The 18,272-nt window shown below is 36.1% G+C and overlaps 1 protein-coding gene across 13 annotated transcripts in view; it reads left to right on the top strand.

The window, feature by feature from the left end:
- SOX6 (SRY-box transcription factor 6) overlaps positions 1 to 18,272 on the top strand; it is a 380,628-nt gene that overhangs the window by 130,667 nt on the left and 231,689 nt on the right. For all 13 annotated transcript variants that reach the window (XM_071808952.1, XM_071808951.1, XM_065839463.2 and 10 more), the window contains one exon: positions 11,554 to 11,797. In XM_071808952.1, coding sequence (XP_071665053.1) covers positions 11,558 to 11,797 — 240 coding nt within the window. In that variant the 5' untranslated portion in view covers positions 11,554 to 11,557. The remainder of the gene's footprint in view (positions 1 to 11,553; positions 11,798 to 18,272) is intronic.

Here is an 18,272-nt window from a genome sequence, read left to right as displayed (position 1 = left end):
TGAAATTGATAATAGAGCTCTCAACAAACGTCCATGAGAAAGTGAAACTGTTAAAATCTGCTTTTACAAGGAATAGGCTACGCATATCATGTACTGTTTGCTTGTCTATTATAAATTATTACCAATAAATGTGAGGAACTGTTACAAAATATAGCCCTGAGCAAAAATTAACACTGTTAGAGAAGACAAGACTTCTTTAAAAATGCAGATCATATGTTTTATCATTAAAATATAGGAAAAAATGGGTCAGAGATGAAAACCACATCAAGGTGCTGTGTATTGCAATGGTAAATGTGCTGTATCAGAAGTTATGACAGAATATTTCAGTGTTTTAGCTAAAATCACTTTTAGGGGATTTAACTGAATTTAAGTGGTAATAGTAAAAATGTTTAAAATCACTGACAATAACTTATGTTTGTGTTTTAGACATTTAGTATTTTACTTTATAAATATTTGATGACAACTTTATTTGACTGGACCTTTTGTTCATGTGCTGGTTTATGTTTTTCTTTGTATTCTGCTAGTTGTGTTTCATTATGTTATTCAACAATTTGAAAATACTAACGCATAACTTTGAGCACTTGGAAATGTGGAGCAATTTGGAGCCTGGGCACTCTGCACCTTTACCTTCAGGATTTATTTTGCTATGCATGTTTCTTTTTCCTTGTTAGAGATCAGATACTGTATGCCGTAATCTTCCATGAAAATGGGATATTTGAGGGTCCACACTTATTGCAAATTATTTCTTCCTAACAATTTTGTAGTACCTTCCGGAAGTGAAATCAAAAGACAGGGAAAACTTGTAGTGTTCTTTGCAATGGTTGCAGTTTCAGAGATGCAGAGACTGTGTGCTGCTTGACCTCCCTCAGCTGAATGATGAGGTGGTGTCAGTTTTACCTATGACAATTCTTAATGTTCTCTGATTCTTTTCAGTGCCTAGTCCTTAAAAATACAAAACTTGCATTGGGAAACTGGTTAATATTAAACAATGATTTTTTTCTTTTTAATAAATACCAATGAAAATACTTGATATTGTTAAGTGTGTCATACTGAGAATAAGACTATGAATAACAATGTCTTAGTTTTTTTTTTTTTTTAAGGTAGCTAAAATTGGTAGAGATTTCATCTGTGGATCTAGTGAAAGGATAGGAAGTTCAAAGTCTCACTGTATTGAACTTTAAATTGTTTGCACTTAATGGCAACTGGCTAGCTTAATTGTGATAGTGTTTTGTTTTGTTTTAATTCTTAGACTGATGCAATTATTTATCTTTTGTCTTCATATTTTCATACTGAAGTACATTAACATGAAGAAAAAAGGGCCCCATCTGTTCCCTCCCATGAAAACTTGCAGGCAGTGGAAGGCTTGGGGGAGGAAGAGAGAAGGTGCCGCATTGTTGTTCTTGGCCACATTGCCAATCAAACGGGGATATTTCTGAAATATTTCCTGGGTAGTTTCTGCTGGGCATAGTAATATTTTTCTGAACAGTATGCTGCTTCAGACTATCCTGTCCCTTTATCGCAGTAGTAGCTGCAGCTCACTGCTAAATGAGGTGGTTCCTGTAGGGATCTGTAAACACATTTTAGGGTTCCCATTGTGCACATATGGAAGAATCATATTGTGTAAGCCTTACTTCAAAATAAAGAAATATTGTGCACGATGGTGCCTTGTAAAAGCCTGTTTGTAAGAACTCTAACAAAAATCAGAATTTCTCAAAGTTGCAGAAAGCGGAAGCTTTTATCTAGTTTTGTTTTATCTGATCAAAATGCTTGTGACTTTAAAATGGTTGTGGGTCTTTACTGCCTTCCTTTCTTCCTTTGTTCCCACTGACCTGCATCCCAATCTGTTTTCCTAAATTTGCTGCTTAACCCGTTGAAAACAATGCCACAATTAGGAGAGTGTATCCATATTCTAATACAGTGCTGTGTCACATGATACAGCATAGTGCACAAGAGCAAGCACCAATGGCCAAAACCTGCAAGCAGGTTGCAGCTGGAAAGCCCAGCCTGAGACAAGGTGCAGATGTCCTGGTTATGTGGAGCCTGCAACTTTTCCTTAACCTCTTCTGCAAGGGTCATGACATATTTGAGCAGTCCTTGTGCCTGCTTTATCTGCAAAGGTTAGGATTACAGCTGGCTCTGGTGCAGTTGTGCAGCGTGGATAAAAGCTGCATGTACCTTACTGCTGTTCTTGAATATTCCTTCAGAGAAAGAAAAAAGTTGAAGACAGATTCTCAGCTTTACGTATTTTGCTTTTCTGTTTTCCTTTGGAACTGGTGAAACTTTGAAAAGCATGTGAAGGTGTTGTGCATTTACATCAATAAATGCAAAAGAACTTTGTGTATTCATTAGTAGTGACTGGAATATTGATACAGAAAAGGTAATCCATGATATCACTCAATAATGCAAGTTTTTCAAGAAAATATTTTTTCAGTTATATATCCTACCTAGGACACTCTTTTATGTTTTATAGGATGCCCAGAGCTACTGTAGATATAAAACACAATTTCTGGTTATGAGATCTTTGCGTCACCAAAATGCAAATTTCACTCCTGAATATGTAGGCCACTTGCTGAATAACCTAAAGAAATATATGGTGAAAATGTTAGTTCTCATATATTCAGATTACCTCATTCAAAGCTTTTCCTCAAGTTTTTAATATCCTGAAAGTCCCAGTTCTGAGGCAGCTTGCAGTTCAAACTTAATTTTCGGCTCTTAGAGTGAAGTCATTTAAATAAACAAATAAAAGCGGCATGTCATGCGTAGATTGTGCCAAAGTACACCATGTGCCAGCTAGAATTAATTGTCATGAATCCTCACAAATTTATAATGACAACAATGCAGATACATGTGTTTGTCCCTAACATCTCTGATGACACTTGCAGTACTCTCAACATGCACAAGTAACATCCCAGCACAGTTCTGACCTGTGTTTATTTTTAGTATTTCATGAATCACCTTCTTTAGCTGTTTTTCACTGAATGAAAGGCATATAAATCTTATTGCTAAATAACACTAGGATATTTGATAGTAAAAATAAAATCCCTCCTCCTTTTCTTTGCGAGTAGCCAGATGGATGTGTTTACCCTTTTGAGAAATTTAGATTTGATATTTTTGTTATGTTTTGTTTTCTTCCTTGTAATTATGTTGGCACTTTGCTGATCCCTAGTTGTGCATTATTACAATGGAAGGTGACAATTGCATTGTCTTCAGTTGGAGAAACAAGTAATTTTATATTCACCAAGCTGTCAGGTAACACTACCTCACAGTACTAAGAGCTCCTGGCAATGTGGTTTGGCACCTATATTTAAGTGCTTTGATGCTTGTGTAACCACTAGAGAAATATTTTGCCTGCTAGAAATGTTTTTAGGCTTGTAGGGTAAGTTTTTTATTAAAAAGAGAATTTGTAACTGAGCTGTGGAGCCATTGTTTCATGTTACATGGAGATACTAATTAGGTGGTTTAGTGCAACTGGCTACAGGTGAGCCTGAAATTCCTACTTCCTTTCACTGCCACCTGAAGTGCTCTATTTCATTTAGAAATAAGAATCAAAAATATGGCAAGGAGAGAGGAGAATAAGGAGGGAGGGCAGAGAAATCTGACAGTAGATAAAAGATTTCATTTCTGAATTAACTGATACAGAGAAATAGCACATGACCTTCTGTTTTCCCACCTGTAGGGTCGAAAACTACCTGTTAAACTCATTAGGTGGAATCTTAAGCACCTCCTGAAAATTAAATGTAGGAGGAAAAAATTAAGAATACTGTATCTTACCACTAGAGTATGTATCTCGTAGAGTATTGAAAGGATTTAATGAAACTTTCAGGAACTTCTGCCCATCAGGTTTAAGTGTGGTCAGGAAGATTTTGAGTTATGAGAACAAGTTTTTGACTAGCTTTGTAAGGGAAAGAAAAAAAAAAGTGTATTCTTCTCCATAAAGTCTCAACTCAAAGTCTAAATATGCTAAAATAAATTCCTCTTAGTATTTTTAGACATCCTTTATCAAAAGCATTTATGCAGTCATTCTGCTAAACAAGTCATTCTGTTGCATAAAATATGTGAATTAATGCTTATTTATAGCAACCATTGTGTTTTAATTGTATTGTTAATGATTGCTTTTATTTATATTGTATATTCTGTTACTTGCTGCCTAAAACAACAAATCTTAATAAGTTGCTGATGGATAAATTTTGGCACTCTCGCTCTTGTTGCTGTAGTTAATGGTGAAGATAGCTGGAAGTCACTACTGCATTTTTTCTTTTTCCAACAGTAAGAAATTGGATAGCCAGAGACACATGGTGTAGTCATAGGACTTTAAAGGCAGTCACCACTGAGCAGCTCATACCAACCAATTAAACAGAGGTGGTTACGTGATGTAACATTATCAGGAGAAACAATTCATGAGTCAAAGCATTCCAGGGCATATGAGCTCCAGTCCAAAGAACAGGCTCAAGCTGTTTAAATAAAGTGACAGCAATATTGTCAGCTAAATATAAACTATAGAAAATATTAACTACGGCGACTGAAGACGAGCACATCCCAGGTGCTAAGTGACTGTTCTTTCACTGCCCTTTACCACATTCAACGTGACTTCACCTTAGGCATTTTCAGTGAGACATCCTGGTACTGAATAAAGAGAATGGAACATTTAACCTACTAGAAAGGTAGGTTGTATTTTTAGCCTTTTGTGAATCTGAATAAACACTTTGGATTTTCACTGAAAAGTCATCAGGGGCTGCGAGCCTGTTTTGCTGCATTCATTTTAATGTTTTGGACAACTAGATGAATAGACAGGAACTTGTTCCCTAACCCTAATGTTTTACTGTGTCTACATGGCTATGTCTATAATGGCGGAATGTAAGAGAAAGACTTTCAAAAAAAATCTGTTTCGCTCTCACATTGTTTGATTACAAATGAGAAGAAATGCCATAAAAATTGTTCCAAACCTTCTGAACTTTGAAGGAAGTCTGAATCTGAAGTCAAACTTTGTGATTTGGCTTCATTTCTATTAATAGAAATGTAATTTGTCTGGATTGGAAAAACAAATGCAAGAATAGCTCAGTGTGTATGTTGGAAGTTGAGGGTGTATTGCTTAGCTTGATGCCTATTTCAGCTAGACATTTGGGGGCTCAGTTAATGTTATAGTTGTCATTTCTTGAATCATGTTTGCTTCCATTCCTTACCGCCACCTTTTACTTCTAAGGTGATACCTGCAGCTACCATAAACTCTAATCTTGCAATGCTGCTCATGATCTATATGTAACTGAGTCCTGTAGTATTCCTGCAAATTCAAGCCAAGGAAGAGCTTGAGGGGGTTGAGCTGGCTTGCCTAAGGCCTTGCTGTGACTCAGAGCCAGGAAGAGGAACTGGGAGATTCTCTCCCATTGCTGCTTTGTCAATTTGTATGGGTTTTGTGCATAGGGATTCATGTTGGAGTGTGGGCCCGCAGGAGAACGGAGGCTGTCAATAACTGCTCATTTGAATTACTAAGGTTCCTTGAAGACAGATATGAGATTTCATAATCTTAGGAAATAACTGTTTATTCTAAAATGGTAGATAGCTTATTGTGTTAGATTTACAATGAATTACATTACTGAGTTATGCCTACAGAACATTGTTTTTCAGGGGCAGAGCTGTGAAGTATTTTGGTTATTGGCAAAGCATTTTAATTTTTCTTTATGTCTGTCCGAACACTACTGTAACTAGTGTCTTTATACAACAAAAACAAAAGATCAGTTTTCCGGAATGTTTAAACTATGCTAAGCTGGTTTGCTGCTATGAGCGACTTGTTCCAGTAACTTCTATGCAACTGTGTCAGTGTAGCCTATTCTACCTCAGGCCTGTACTTGTATAGGTGAATTGCACTGCAAAATAGATTGGATTGCATAAAGGATGCTCCATGAGTATGCTCTTGGGTTTCAGAAGGACTTTGAGCATCCATAAAGGATACAAGTGATGAATGTGCCATAGGTATGAAAGAGGAGGATACCGTGGACAGTGCAGGCAAAGACAAGGATACAATGCATTTAATTTACCCTAAAGCTGAGTGCTGATTTGTAAGGGAAGGTCCTGTAAGTCATTATGAGAAGAGCATGCACATTTGCTGCTCAGTTTGAAGGTGGGGAGGGATGGGATGTTGTGGCTGATTTTTACTTTTTGTGAACACCAGGTTAGCATAAAAGTGTAGAAGGAAATATTTAAAAGGTTATGAGTACTTCTAAAAATGGTTTCTCTTAATTTATTTAGTTCTGGAGTCACCAAAGCACTTAGACATGTGCTTAACTTTTTGAAACGGAGTAGTCCAATTTGAAATTAGTGGACTGCTTGCATACTTATAGTTAATCATGCACTTAAGTACTTTAATTTGGCACTTTGGGGAAAAGGAATGGAGACTGTTCATAAAAGCCTTGTAAGTGAATGTATTTCTAATCTAATCTGATTCCAATCTCCTGTTGGAGCTGTAGACCTGGGTTATGTCTACAGTGCAGTCACTAAGGCAGGATGAATTAGTCCATCGGAGCACCACGCTACTGTAGTTGGAGTGCTAGCAGAAACAAGCTTGTTTAAAACTGGGTTGGATATCTCAGCCGTACAAAGTGGTCATTTATATAGCTGCAGTGTGGACATGCCTTTAGCTTTCTGAATGCTTGGTGAGGCTGGAGCAGAGCAGAAGCTGGAGTCTCCAGCGAACTACAAGTCTGCTTTGTCATATATCTTGTTATTGCTTAATATATGTGGTTTTGAAATAGTGTCTGGCCTATCACATTGTTGTTATTTCTGTTAATACTTTGTGGCTTGATTCTGCAATGTCTAGCAGCTAAAACTCCAGGTTTAACCATAATTTCCTTTGTAAGCTTTAATCACTTGAGCAATCAGCAGGGATGGAAGACTTTGGGCTTTGGAAGCCTTTCGTGTCAGGAATATATTCTAATTGTTTTGAAAAAGAAGATCTACATCGTTTGAAGTATTTGACACCACAGAAATGCCGTAGGGGGGAAAAAAAAAAGTATTATTATTTGTATTTAGATATGTATAACACATACTGTCAGTAGGAAAAAAGGAAAACTGCCATTTCAAGAATCTGACCGGCAGTCTTCGTTAGAGCAGAGAGAATTTCTTTTCTGGATTAAATTTAAAAAATCGTGTTAGATATATAGAGAATGAAGCTGTTTGGGACTGTGCTTAGCAGTTCAATTTTAGCTTTACTACCTCAGTACTGAGGCTGACTGAAACTGGGGTCCAGTTCTCAGCTTTACTGAGGCTTTGATAAATGATCCCATTCTTGTTCTGTCTTGAATTCAAAACGAGATAAAATTTATTCTATCCAAACTAAGATTTATTTAGTTCTCCAGACTCAGTAGGTGACAGGACTTCAGATAATTAGGGCCTCTTTCAACTTTTTGTTTCATTTCCATTAGGTATATTTTCCACCTTTAGTGATTGCTGTGTTCAGCTAATCTGCCAATTTAACCAAAGCAACAATTTCACAATGTAGTTTTCTTTCTGATTGTGTGCTGTGTAATCAATATACTGATATAATGTGAGTGTAATTTCCTCTCTTATTTTATCTCCGCTGCGCAGTATTATAAATAAACAGCTAAAAAAGAAAAAAGAAAGAAAAGCACCAAACAAATCTGTTGCATCTTCTTTTAAGATTGTACCACTGTAGACACTTGTTCTAGTAAAGTAGAATTGGACCCACTTGATTGCATTTAAATTTTTCATGCTTCAGCAGTTTGTCTGGGAGCACAGTAAAGAAAACCCCCCGAGCGAGGATAGTTTAGAATAATAGAACTTGATTTTGTGTATTATAGCGGCACCATTTGCGCTGCTGTAGTTAGGGTTGTGTCAGCACTTCCATTATAAACCCCTGTTTGCAGGGGTTATAACTAGGGAGATATTTTTTATCAGAAACTTTTAAAAAAATCATTCGAGTGGATTTAATTGATAATATGAGAAAAAATAAAATAAATTATAATGGAAATTAGTAAATTTCTGACACCTTTTACAAGCCTTATTTATTATGAATATTGATTTTTTTTTTTCCTCTCACTGGAGATTTTAGCAAGCACATTTTGAATATTTTGAATGTAAAATTGGGAAGTTATTATGGCTTAAAATTTGACTGCTATTCATGCTCATATTTTAACATTAAAACATTTTAACACAACAAACCCGTTTTATGGTTTAATGTTATCATAAACATCAACTACTCAAATGGGCCAGATTCTTCTCCCTTTGAACTGGTTGAGACCTTGGAGTTACAGGCTGAACTCTGCCTTTGGACCTGATGGAGTTCTGTGTACAGAATTTTCACATTTAAGTAAAAACCAACAGGTAACAAGTGAAAACGTGCATGAGGTAATTGACTGGCTAATACCCAGTCACAGAGTTTTTATTTACTCTGTTTTACTGATTAATAACCCAGGCATAATCAATATTTGGTGCATAGCTTAGCACCCTTGGAAGCCATGTACACTTGGGGTATATTGATTAATGAGTGTGCTGGGAAAAAATGGTGGAGGGCTTACTCTAGCAGAATCTTGCATCTCTGTGTCTTTTACCCAAATGTTTAAAATCTAGCAAGCAAAGACCTGAAAGGTACTATTAAGTGTGGACCTCTGACCATAATTAATGCACTAAATCTTACCATTTTAACAAAGGTTTGAGGGGAAACAGAAATGAAACGCATCCCTAAAAATCATGTCATGGGGAGATCAAGTGCCTGGGAGGCCTGCCTGAGCTTGTCTTTCTTTTCAGGCTCCAGGACTGTAGGTAACTGAGTACAGTGCAGTATGAAAACGTGTCTGCCCATGATGCAGCAGTGGAGAAAGAGGGTAGGCAAAGCTAGAAAGCATTTGAACCCTGCTCTTGGTCCGTTCTCTTAGTCTAGTACAGAAAAAAGTTGCTGCATATGGCTCAAGATTATTAGTGAATGAGACTTTGTCAACATAATTTTATTTTTATGGGTAACAGGGTCCCTTTTTCTCTATGTAATCAATTTAAACAGAAGAACATGAATAGAGATTTTTATTTAATTGTATTTAAAACATCATGAAGAAGAGGAATGTACATTAGTGTATATGGCAAGGAAAGTTTTTCCTCGATAGTGCATTACCAGTAGATAGCTTTACTGAACGGTCACTTGAGGAAATACCAAAAGCCTGTTTATGAAATAGAGGTGAAGCCTTTCTAGACTAATTATATTCAGCATGTAATTTCTAAACTTCAGTCTGAATTTTGATTTTCAATTAACATTCCCAATTTGAAGATAATTTTCTATTTAATGTAATTGCAGGAAATAATTTATTGGCTGATTAAGACTGAGGGCCCAGCCTTCCTTAAGAAAACACTCCCTAACAAACCAGCCTTTAAAGCCAACTCGTAGCTTTGGACAGATTCAGCCTATTTTTGCAGCTGCAGAGTTGTGTTTAATTAGGATTGTGCACTATTATTCATTGGTGCAGTTTGTAGTTGAAATTATTCTTAAGAGACATTTTCATTTCTAGTTTTGTGTCATGATTTATTTATGCTGAAGAAACAGCCATAGCTATTGCTTTTCACAGAAGCTCATTCGGTTTGAAACAGGAACGAGATCTGCTGAGAAGGTGAAAGAAAATAAAATCCTTTATTGTGACTCTCAGTTTTCATGTCTGGTTTCCAAATTGCACAGAGCATTGACTTACATTTTCATGTAAGTGATTACATTAACGTGACTAATGAGAAAAGGGAAAGTAACCCTTTTATTTTATCTTGGATCATAATAATTATGAACCAGAACCTTTTGAAGTACGTACAATAATGCTGGCTGCTGAACTCTTGGCATGTTCTCTGTAGCATCAACACAAATTCTTTAGCATAGTAAGAATGTAATACATGGTTTAAATTCCTCAGTTTGCTTATTGGCAACATTAATATTAGACTCCCACTTACACTCAGGCTCCACTAAAGAAAATACAAACCTTTTTTTCTCCACCAGTATCGAGTTTAAGAGGGAGGATTATCTCTATTTACAGAACAGTTATTCTAAATAGGTATCAGTGTTTTAATATGTTTCAAAGCACTTCAAAGCTTGTAATACTTTCATATAGAACTGTACATAATTAGATTAGTTGATCCTATATTAATTTTTTTTTTTCACTGTAGTATACTAAATCTGTACTCCCTCATTAATTGTGAGAAATTTAGCATTAGCTGTTAAATCCTATGTGAAACACAGGCTGCTACATAAAAACTACTGTTTAAATTGGAATTAACTTAATTATTTTTCTTTGCACTTGATATTTCCTTCACTGTAATATTCATGAAAGCATGTGACAGATTTGTAAATTTAACTGTTAGTCTCAGATTTCCAGACCCTTTAATCAGTATTTATTTGTCTGTAGAAACAGTACTAGCAAGTTAATGATTTGCTAATTTGAAAAATGCTCATGTGGTTTCCTATGTTAACTGATTTGTGCATTTTTAAAGAAATGGTATGAAATCAATTATTGTTAAAAAGCAATTAAGGTGAAGATCTTATTCCTTAGTTTCTCAGCAATTTCAGTGTCAAGGATATTGTAAAGTTACTAAAACCTGGGAAAATAGCTAATGTATTTTAGCTGTCTTTCAGGTTTATTAATGATTGTTTGAACAGTTGCAGTTAATCTTATTAGAAATTTTAAACAAAGTGTTTTCAGATTTTGTGTTGAAGTCAGTTATATTTTCATCTAAGTGCAGAAACTGTGATGAAAGCTGTGTTTGCATATGAGATGGTAGTAAGAGACCATTATTAGCAAAAGACATTTAACATAAATCAATGCCTTTATTCATTACACTTTTAAGTAATTTGAAATAATTTGTTGAGCTATATCCTGTACTCAATGCCTAATATGAAATGAAATATAATTATTTTAGATTTCTAGTTCAAACTGTAAAGATTACTCAGATATTATATAGCCATTCACAAAAATGTTCAGTTTTAGGGCACTTTTCATGTGAGTTTCTCAAAACACTTTCCAAAAGGTAAAATGGGGTAAAATTTTAAACAGATTAAGAGCTGATATAGCTTTGAACAAACAGCAAAAGGACTTATTTAGCAGATCTTAAAATGCATTTAAAAATTCTCATCTGTGTAGAAAACAGCTTTTGCTTGCAAAGAATGATGTCAGGAACGCATGGTGGACTCTCTCATTCAAATGTTTGCTTATAACCTTCAAATTCCTCATGGGAGTAAGAGTTTAAAGACTTGAACTCTTACGCAAAATCAACATGAATATACGAATAAAATCACTATTTTCTTATGGCTGGAGGAAATGACATTGTTTGACAAGTCTAAATGAACAGAATTACATCATATAATTTAAGCCTGACCTTGGCTTGGCATCAATGAATACTTTATCTCAGTGTTTTGGATCCGGATCCCCCAAACCCATACTTAGAGTACTTTTGCTGACTGCATATGATTAATTTTTAAGTGTTGTAGGCAAGTGTGGTGTGTTTCGAGGACTGTTTTGAGCTTGATTTTTGTCATTTAACACCAATGTTTTCTTTTTGTCTGCTTTTCTTGTTTTGTAGAAGAATGTCTTCCAAGCAGGCTACCTCTCCATTTGCATGTGCAGCTGATGGAGAGGAAACAATGACCCAGGACTTAGCATCACGAGACAAGGAAGAGGGCAACACTGATCAGCATGCGACCTCTCATCTGCCTCTACACAATGTAATGCACAACAAACCTCACTCTGAGGAGCTACCGACTCTGGTCACGACCATCCAACAAGATCCTGAGTGGGATGGAGTCATCTCAGCCCAGCACAGAATGGTGAGTTTCACAGTGGCTTTCTAAATTAGTATTGTAAAAGAGTGTTCACTTCCATTTTGAAAGACATGTTCAGTATAATCCTTCATAGGTGTAAAGCTTTTTAAATGTTAAAGTGTCGGTGTTAGTAATAGATCAATATCAATGTGGTGTAATTGTAAATTACAATTGTATAATCTTCTTAAGTATACAGGTCTATATGAATGAGGTCATTTGATGAGTTCACCTTCGGAAAGGAAATGCATCTATTCATCATGTTTTCATTCATAACTTGATTTATGTCATAACCTCTCTAGCTCATATATTCAAGCATTAATTTCTGACAGGAGGATGTAGCTCACAACTGTTTGTCATCTGCAAAGTGTTGTGCTGATGGAAGAAACTTTAATGTATTTTTTTACTTGTCTCTTAGAAATAAAACCCACCCAATCTAGAATATTATAGCTTTGCATCACAACAAAGAGGCTGGCGTTTTAGGTGAGAGAAACATCCTGCTGTATTTGTAGGACATTACACTTTTGGTGGAGGGCAAAGGTGTTTATGAGTAACTACGTTATGCTCTTTTGCTCTAGATCACCGGTTTGTATTTAGGTGATGTTAGCAATGATCACAATTATTATCTGTATTCTCTTCAGTAGCCTAGATAAAATTATTTTGCAGTTGTTAGTCTATCTCTGCGTCCCCAAAGTTCTACAATAAATGGGCAAACTGAATGAAGATTGAATGGACATAACATCTTGGTCAATTTCTTCTCCTTGCATGTGTTCCTGAGGAACAGAATTAACATACATTGAGCAGCCAGGTGTTCTGTAAATGTGGAACATCATAATTCCAGGCTATCCATAAAGTGGCTTTCACAGACGTTAAATTCATACAGTTAGTTTAAAAGGAATATCCATCATTTTCATAAAATTTCTTTTGAGCAGATTTTTTTGGCAAGGCTTTTTTTTTTTTTTTACAAATCAGCAGCTTTAATAAGGTTAAAAAACAATTGTAGACACCATGAGCAATAACAAACTTATTTCAAATTTGACTAGAAATAAAAATACTAATCCATTAGTAACATAGATAATGGAATTCTTCATACATATTATGATGCCTGAAACTAATTAAATAAAATCACTATCATAATATCTATTTTGTTTATATAGTAAGTTTTTTTTTTTCCTTTCTAAAATATAATTGATTCAAAAGATCAAACCAAACCAGAAAAATTCTACCTAATCTGCAATGCACAATTTAACCTAGTGCAGAATTTTCTGTCAATCCTAAAATATTCCTAAGTATTTGGGTGACTGTTGTGCAGAGGGCAAAATTTCAACTGTGAAAATGACTTTAAAGAAAAATGATTATAGACTGGTAACTTGGCAAGTTATCGTTAGTTGTGTAGATGGCTTCTAGGCAGAATTGTCAGATGGGACCTCATTTTGGAAGGAGGGTCACTTTTGCCCAGGTCATGCGATAAGCACAGCAGAATAATATTAATTCCTGTGTTATCAGGAGGACAAGCTGGATGCAGACTAGAAAGGATTGATCAAGTTTGCTGACAGAAAAAATAAATCAGAATTCATTAGCTACTTTCCTATTCATTCAGAGAGGCATCTGCACTCTGGGAATTTTGGTCTTAAGACACCAATAACATGCATAAAATGGCTCTGTGTCCCAGAGAGGAAGGAACTCCTACCCTCTAAGAGTCACTCAAAGCATTTGGTTTTGATTCCTTGGACCTGGTGTAATGCTTAAGCCGAAGTGATAGAACTTCTTGCAGTACGATCAGTTGTACTCATTGGTGTTGCTCTGAAGTGGGTTTACACTTTTCAGCAACAGAGTGCAATGTCTGTTTTCTTTCTCAATGTTGCACTATCATGTCAACGCTTACTGTACCTCTGGACAGACATGAATCAATACTCAGCTTAGCATGTTTCAGAACAGGTGTGTAAACTTTGCTTGAGTGACTTAGCACTCTGGTTTTCCTCTCTCCTTTTTTTTTCAGTAAATATTCCATCACGTACATAGATGAATGTCCTGGAAATCATTAGGTGTTTCCACAATTCCCTTGGGTTAAATCTGGTGGTGGATGTATGTCATCTTTATTTAGGTAGGTCTCAGCTAAACCGAACAGATCATTTTGCCTGGCACAGAGCTGGGTATAATTTACTAGGCTTGGCTAGAAGTGAAAACTGCAGTTCTAAGGCATGCTGTTTGGTTACACTTAAAAGAGATCTAAAATGTACAGACCAAGGTCCCAGTGTATTTAGAGTTACCTGAGTTAGATGACTAGTTAGATCACAATAGTGAAGTGGTGAAAAACACTTTTTTCTCTTTGAAGGACTGTCATTTAGGGTAGCCTGTTTGATTCTTTTCTTTTTTCCTCTTATTATGATTTTTTTGTCCCTTCCTTCATGAGCAAACCTTTAAGCCTCAATTAATTGCACAAAGTTTCCCTGAGTTCCCCTCAGTCTCCACATAGTCATCAATATTGCTAAAGAAGAATTCAGAGGCGCCTGCAATTTTCCTGATTAAGGCAATTTCATACTCCTTTAAGGGAGTGTAGGTATTTCTTTCCAGAAAGACAAATTCCAGAAGGTGGGTTGGGTAATTTTGAGATAGGTGCTGTGGTAGTGACCACTTTTCCACTTAATAAAACTGAACTCCCAGAAGGTAAGTGCTTTCTGACCTTTCCCAGACGGATCCTTTCAAAGCAGGTTTGAAGAAGCACCTGCTCACACCATTTACACTGAAAGTAAAGACAGTAGTGCTGTCATTAAAATGCATCAATGATGTGTGTTGTCTGGTTATGAGATAGTAAATTCAAAGAATGCTGTGTCGACATGACAGAGAGGAAAAAAATTCTCATTTGTGTGGTACCTAAATGAGGGCACAATCCTGTATCCTTTGTGCCCTTGTAACTACTAAGGAGTTCACTGGAATTTGTGAGAGCACACAGTATGCAACGTAACACGCTACGAGGGCCGTACAGATCTTAGGTGAAAAAAAGATACTGTAGTTGGGCAATTAGACTGAAAAAAAAGATTGTGTTTCCCCCCCTACCCCCGTTTATGTTATGCAGCACTTTCTGTAATATAAGATACCTTTAAACTACATTGTGTATTATCATTAAAAAACCCACACTGGCTAGCAGTGTTTTCAAACTTTCACTCCCTTTTGATATCAGGCATTGCTTTCCACTGAGTCCTTTGTGTATTCTGAATGTCTGGAAGCCAAAATATTTTGTTTTAACTCCCACTCTATAGTATTTCCCAGCTGTGTACTTATATGGTGTAATAAAAGGATTTAACAAATGGGAAATAGCAGCTGCATTTGGAAATTCCCTTTGTGCTCCCTTTTCATTTGACAGATTCAGCAATGTGTAACAACTGTAATACACAACTGTAACGTCAGACCTGTAATGACTTACACTGTGAGTATCGTATCACCAGCCAATTTGATGTTACAGTGGGAGAAAATAAACCAACCAAAAGATTTCTGTAATTTCATGTTGCTGAGCTGAAAAGATCGTATGTATATTTCTGATTGCAACTTAATATAAAAATAACTGGACATATGGGTACTTATTGCTGCCTGTAGTTCCACTAGAAAATAAAATCTGTTTTAGGCTAAGAATACATCTGTTTGCTGCAGTAAACTGTAGGGAAGAGGGCAAAGTGGTACTAAGATAGTGAGGAAAGTATCCTGTTTTCTCCCATGAACAGTGAATAGCAGGCAAGATATACCATCACATGTTTAGATTGCATCCAAAACTTGGCTCTTGGGGCCACAGGCTAAGAGTGGATGAGGGGGAAAACCAACACTTACTTTTGCTAGATTTAGTAGTAACTGAATTGTTGTATCCCAAGAATATGTTTAGTAGTAAATATTTAAGTAAACAGAATTCATGCTCTGTTCACTGGAGAATCAGGAATGGTCCTCATCTTCATAGAGAGCCCCGAACAGCTTGTGAGATAAATTATGAAGGTTTTTTATTTTTGCTCTGAAGTATCAGGAGAAAGCAGTGCCAACAGCGAGATGGAAAATCAGATGGACAAATGCCCTGATCTTCCTTGAGGAATGGGATGGTTTATTCTCAAGGCTGTAAGGGTTAGGTGTGGGCCTTGTGAATGATACATTTGAGCAGCTTTAACCTAATCCAATCTGGAATCTTTCTCCAAATTGCAGAATTCCCCCACTTGCCTGCACCCCCACAACAGTAAAAAAACAGAGTTACCATCCCTGATTCCAGTATAAAAATCTGGTAATAGAGAGGGTTTGTGAAGTGCTTGCAGGTGCTGTGCCGATCACTGTGGGTGCTGATGGGTCGCTGTGATGGTCATTGTACTCTTTTCCCACCAACGTTCCTCCCCTGCCCAGCACCTCAGAAGGTATATAGAGTGTGCGTGCACTAGATGAGGGCATCTGCGCCTCTGTGCTCTACTGTTGCTTGCAGTGATCCAGCAGGAGGCTGTTACAGGGAACCACAGCAGCAAGTTAAGTCTAAAGGATGGGTGTTATTTCTCTGTGACTGAGGAAAAACAAACAGATATACAAATACAAGTTAATTACTTTCAAATATATGCTACGTTTCCCCATACATTTTGTCACATCATTCAGAGACAGCCTGGATTTAGAAATGTAATGTATCTAATTGGATTTTATCTCAAATGGCAACATTGAGATATATTTAATAATTATGTCAAGTCTCTGTCTTTTGTTGACTTCTTGCCAAAAGAGTGAAAGGCGTGCTACCTTTCCACTGTGTCTGCATGTATGTCTCAGTGGTGCTGATAGCAGGTTTGTATATACAGCAGGAAAAGTGAAGATGTCTTAATGGCACGTCTATTTGTTCCTTTTAAAATAATTTTAAATCACAAAGTGTCAAATTTAACTTTATGTAGCTTTAGCAAAACTACTGGCATCAGAAAGGCAGAAATAAGTGGTATCCTGACGGTCTTAATGTTTCAGTGCTTACTGTCTCTACATAAAACAAGCACAATCCTCTCGCTCCCCCATCCCTGCTGTTAACTTCTCCTGTTGAAAGTTCTTCCCTTTAAGGAAAATAAACTCAGGTTTTTAGTAAAGATCATTAAAAACATTTACACATGCTAGACACTGTGAATTTCTTGTTATATAAATTCACGGCTTCAAATTCTCAAAAGTTATAGATACAATTACATGTTTCGAAATTTTATTTTTATTCATTTACAGGCTAGATATGAGCATATAAAATGCATCAAATATGAATGCCCTAAACTCTGGCAATTCTGTCTCTGCTAAATTGCTCGTGCAGCTGTTACTTACGTGTAGAAATCTGAGTTTTGTGATGATCGAAAGCAATTCGACCATGCTTGTGACATTATTTCTGCATGCCAGGTAGTGCATCAGAATTTTTATCGAACTGAAGAGATAAACATCTTCATATGTAATTCCATGAGTACAAAGTTTTGACTGAAACTAAAGGGTGTATGAAAAAGCAGATGATAGGATATTTTAATTTTCCCATAAGATAGACTTCTTTGAGAAATTCATTACAGAAGAGAGAGGCTGTTGTTTTTTTGTTTTGTTTTCCCCTGAGCATGTTGTTTTGATTCAAAAAGCATTTGGGTATGTGCTTAACTTGATTTTATTAGGACTACCAGCAATTATAATGTTAATCACAGGTCTAAAGGTTTGAAAGATCAAGGACTTAGATTTACCAGCTCTAGCATAAAAGATGTTTACATTTCATATTAAAAATAATACGACAATTCCCTAAAAATGTGCAGGATAATGTGCCTAATGGGGGTGGTGAAATACAGAATTGACTTTATTTTAAGAAGAATCAAATAGTTGCTCTTTTTGGCATTCCTGTTATAATTCTATTATTTTCATTTTGATGCTGTACAATTTTTTTTTCTCCAAATGCACGGTTTATTTTAAACCTTTCCCTATATTCTAGGGTGAGCTGTGTTTAAAGAGAATTAATCATCACCTGAATTCTTCCCCAAAGTCCCGTAGTTTATGCTTTCTAAACCTGTGGTAATCTTATTTCTTTCTCTTATTTTAACATTTACTGTTTTTTATAAAGCAATTTCTGAAAAGTTTTTAATTCACTTTTGTATATTGACATGAATTTTTTCAAAAGTAGAAGCATTAACACGCTCTAAATTGTTACATTTTTTTCCTTGGGCAAGAAGGAATCAGGTATGCATGCTGATTAACACACTCCAGTCATTAACATGTGATTATGTGGGCTGCATATTGAGCACCTGCCAAAAGATAAAATCCAGCACTTTACTACATCTGTGCAAGGACTTCTTGCATTTCTTTTGTACTTTGACAGCTCAAGAAAAAACAGACTTTGGTATCTTTGTTCAGCATAATAAAACTGTGTACATAAAATGTCTTCATGAAGAAAGGAGAGATACTACATGTATTTATTTTAATCTTTAAGGCCATGAAAAATCCAGTGACTGAGACTTACGGAGCACCAAGTGTAATATGA

Source organism: Patagioenas fasciata, chromosome 5 (genome assembly GCF_037038585.1).
Source record: "Patagioenas fasciata isolate bPatFas1 chromosome 5, bPatFas1.hap1, whole genome shotgun sequence".
NCBI lineage: Eukaryota > Metazoa > Chordata > Aves > Columbiformes > Columbidae > Patagioenas > Patagioenas fasciata.
This window is presented reverse-complemented; position numbering and strand designations above follow the sequence as displayed.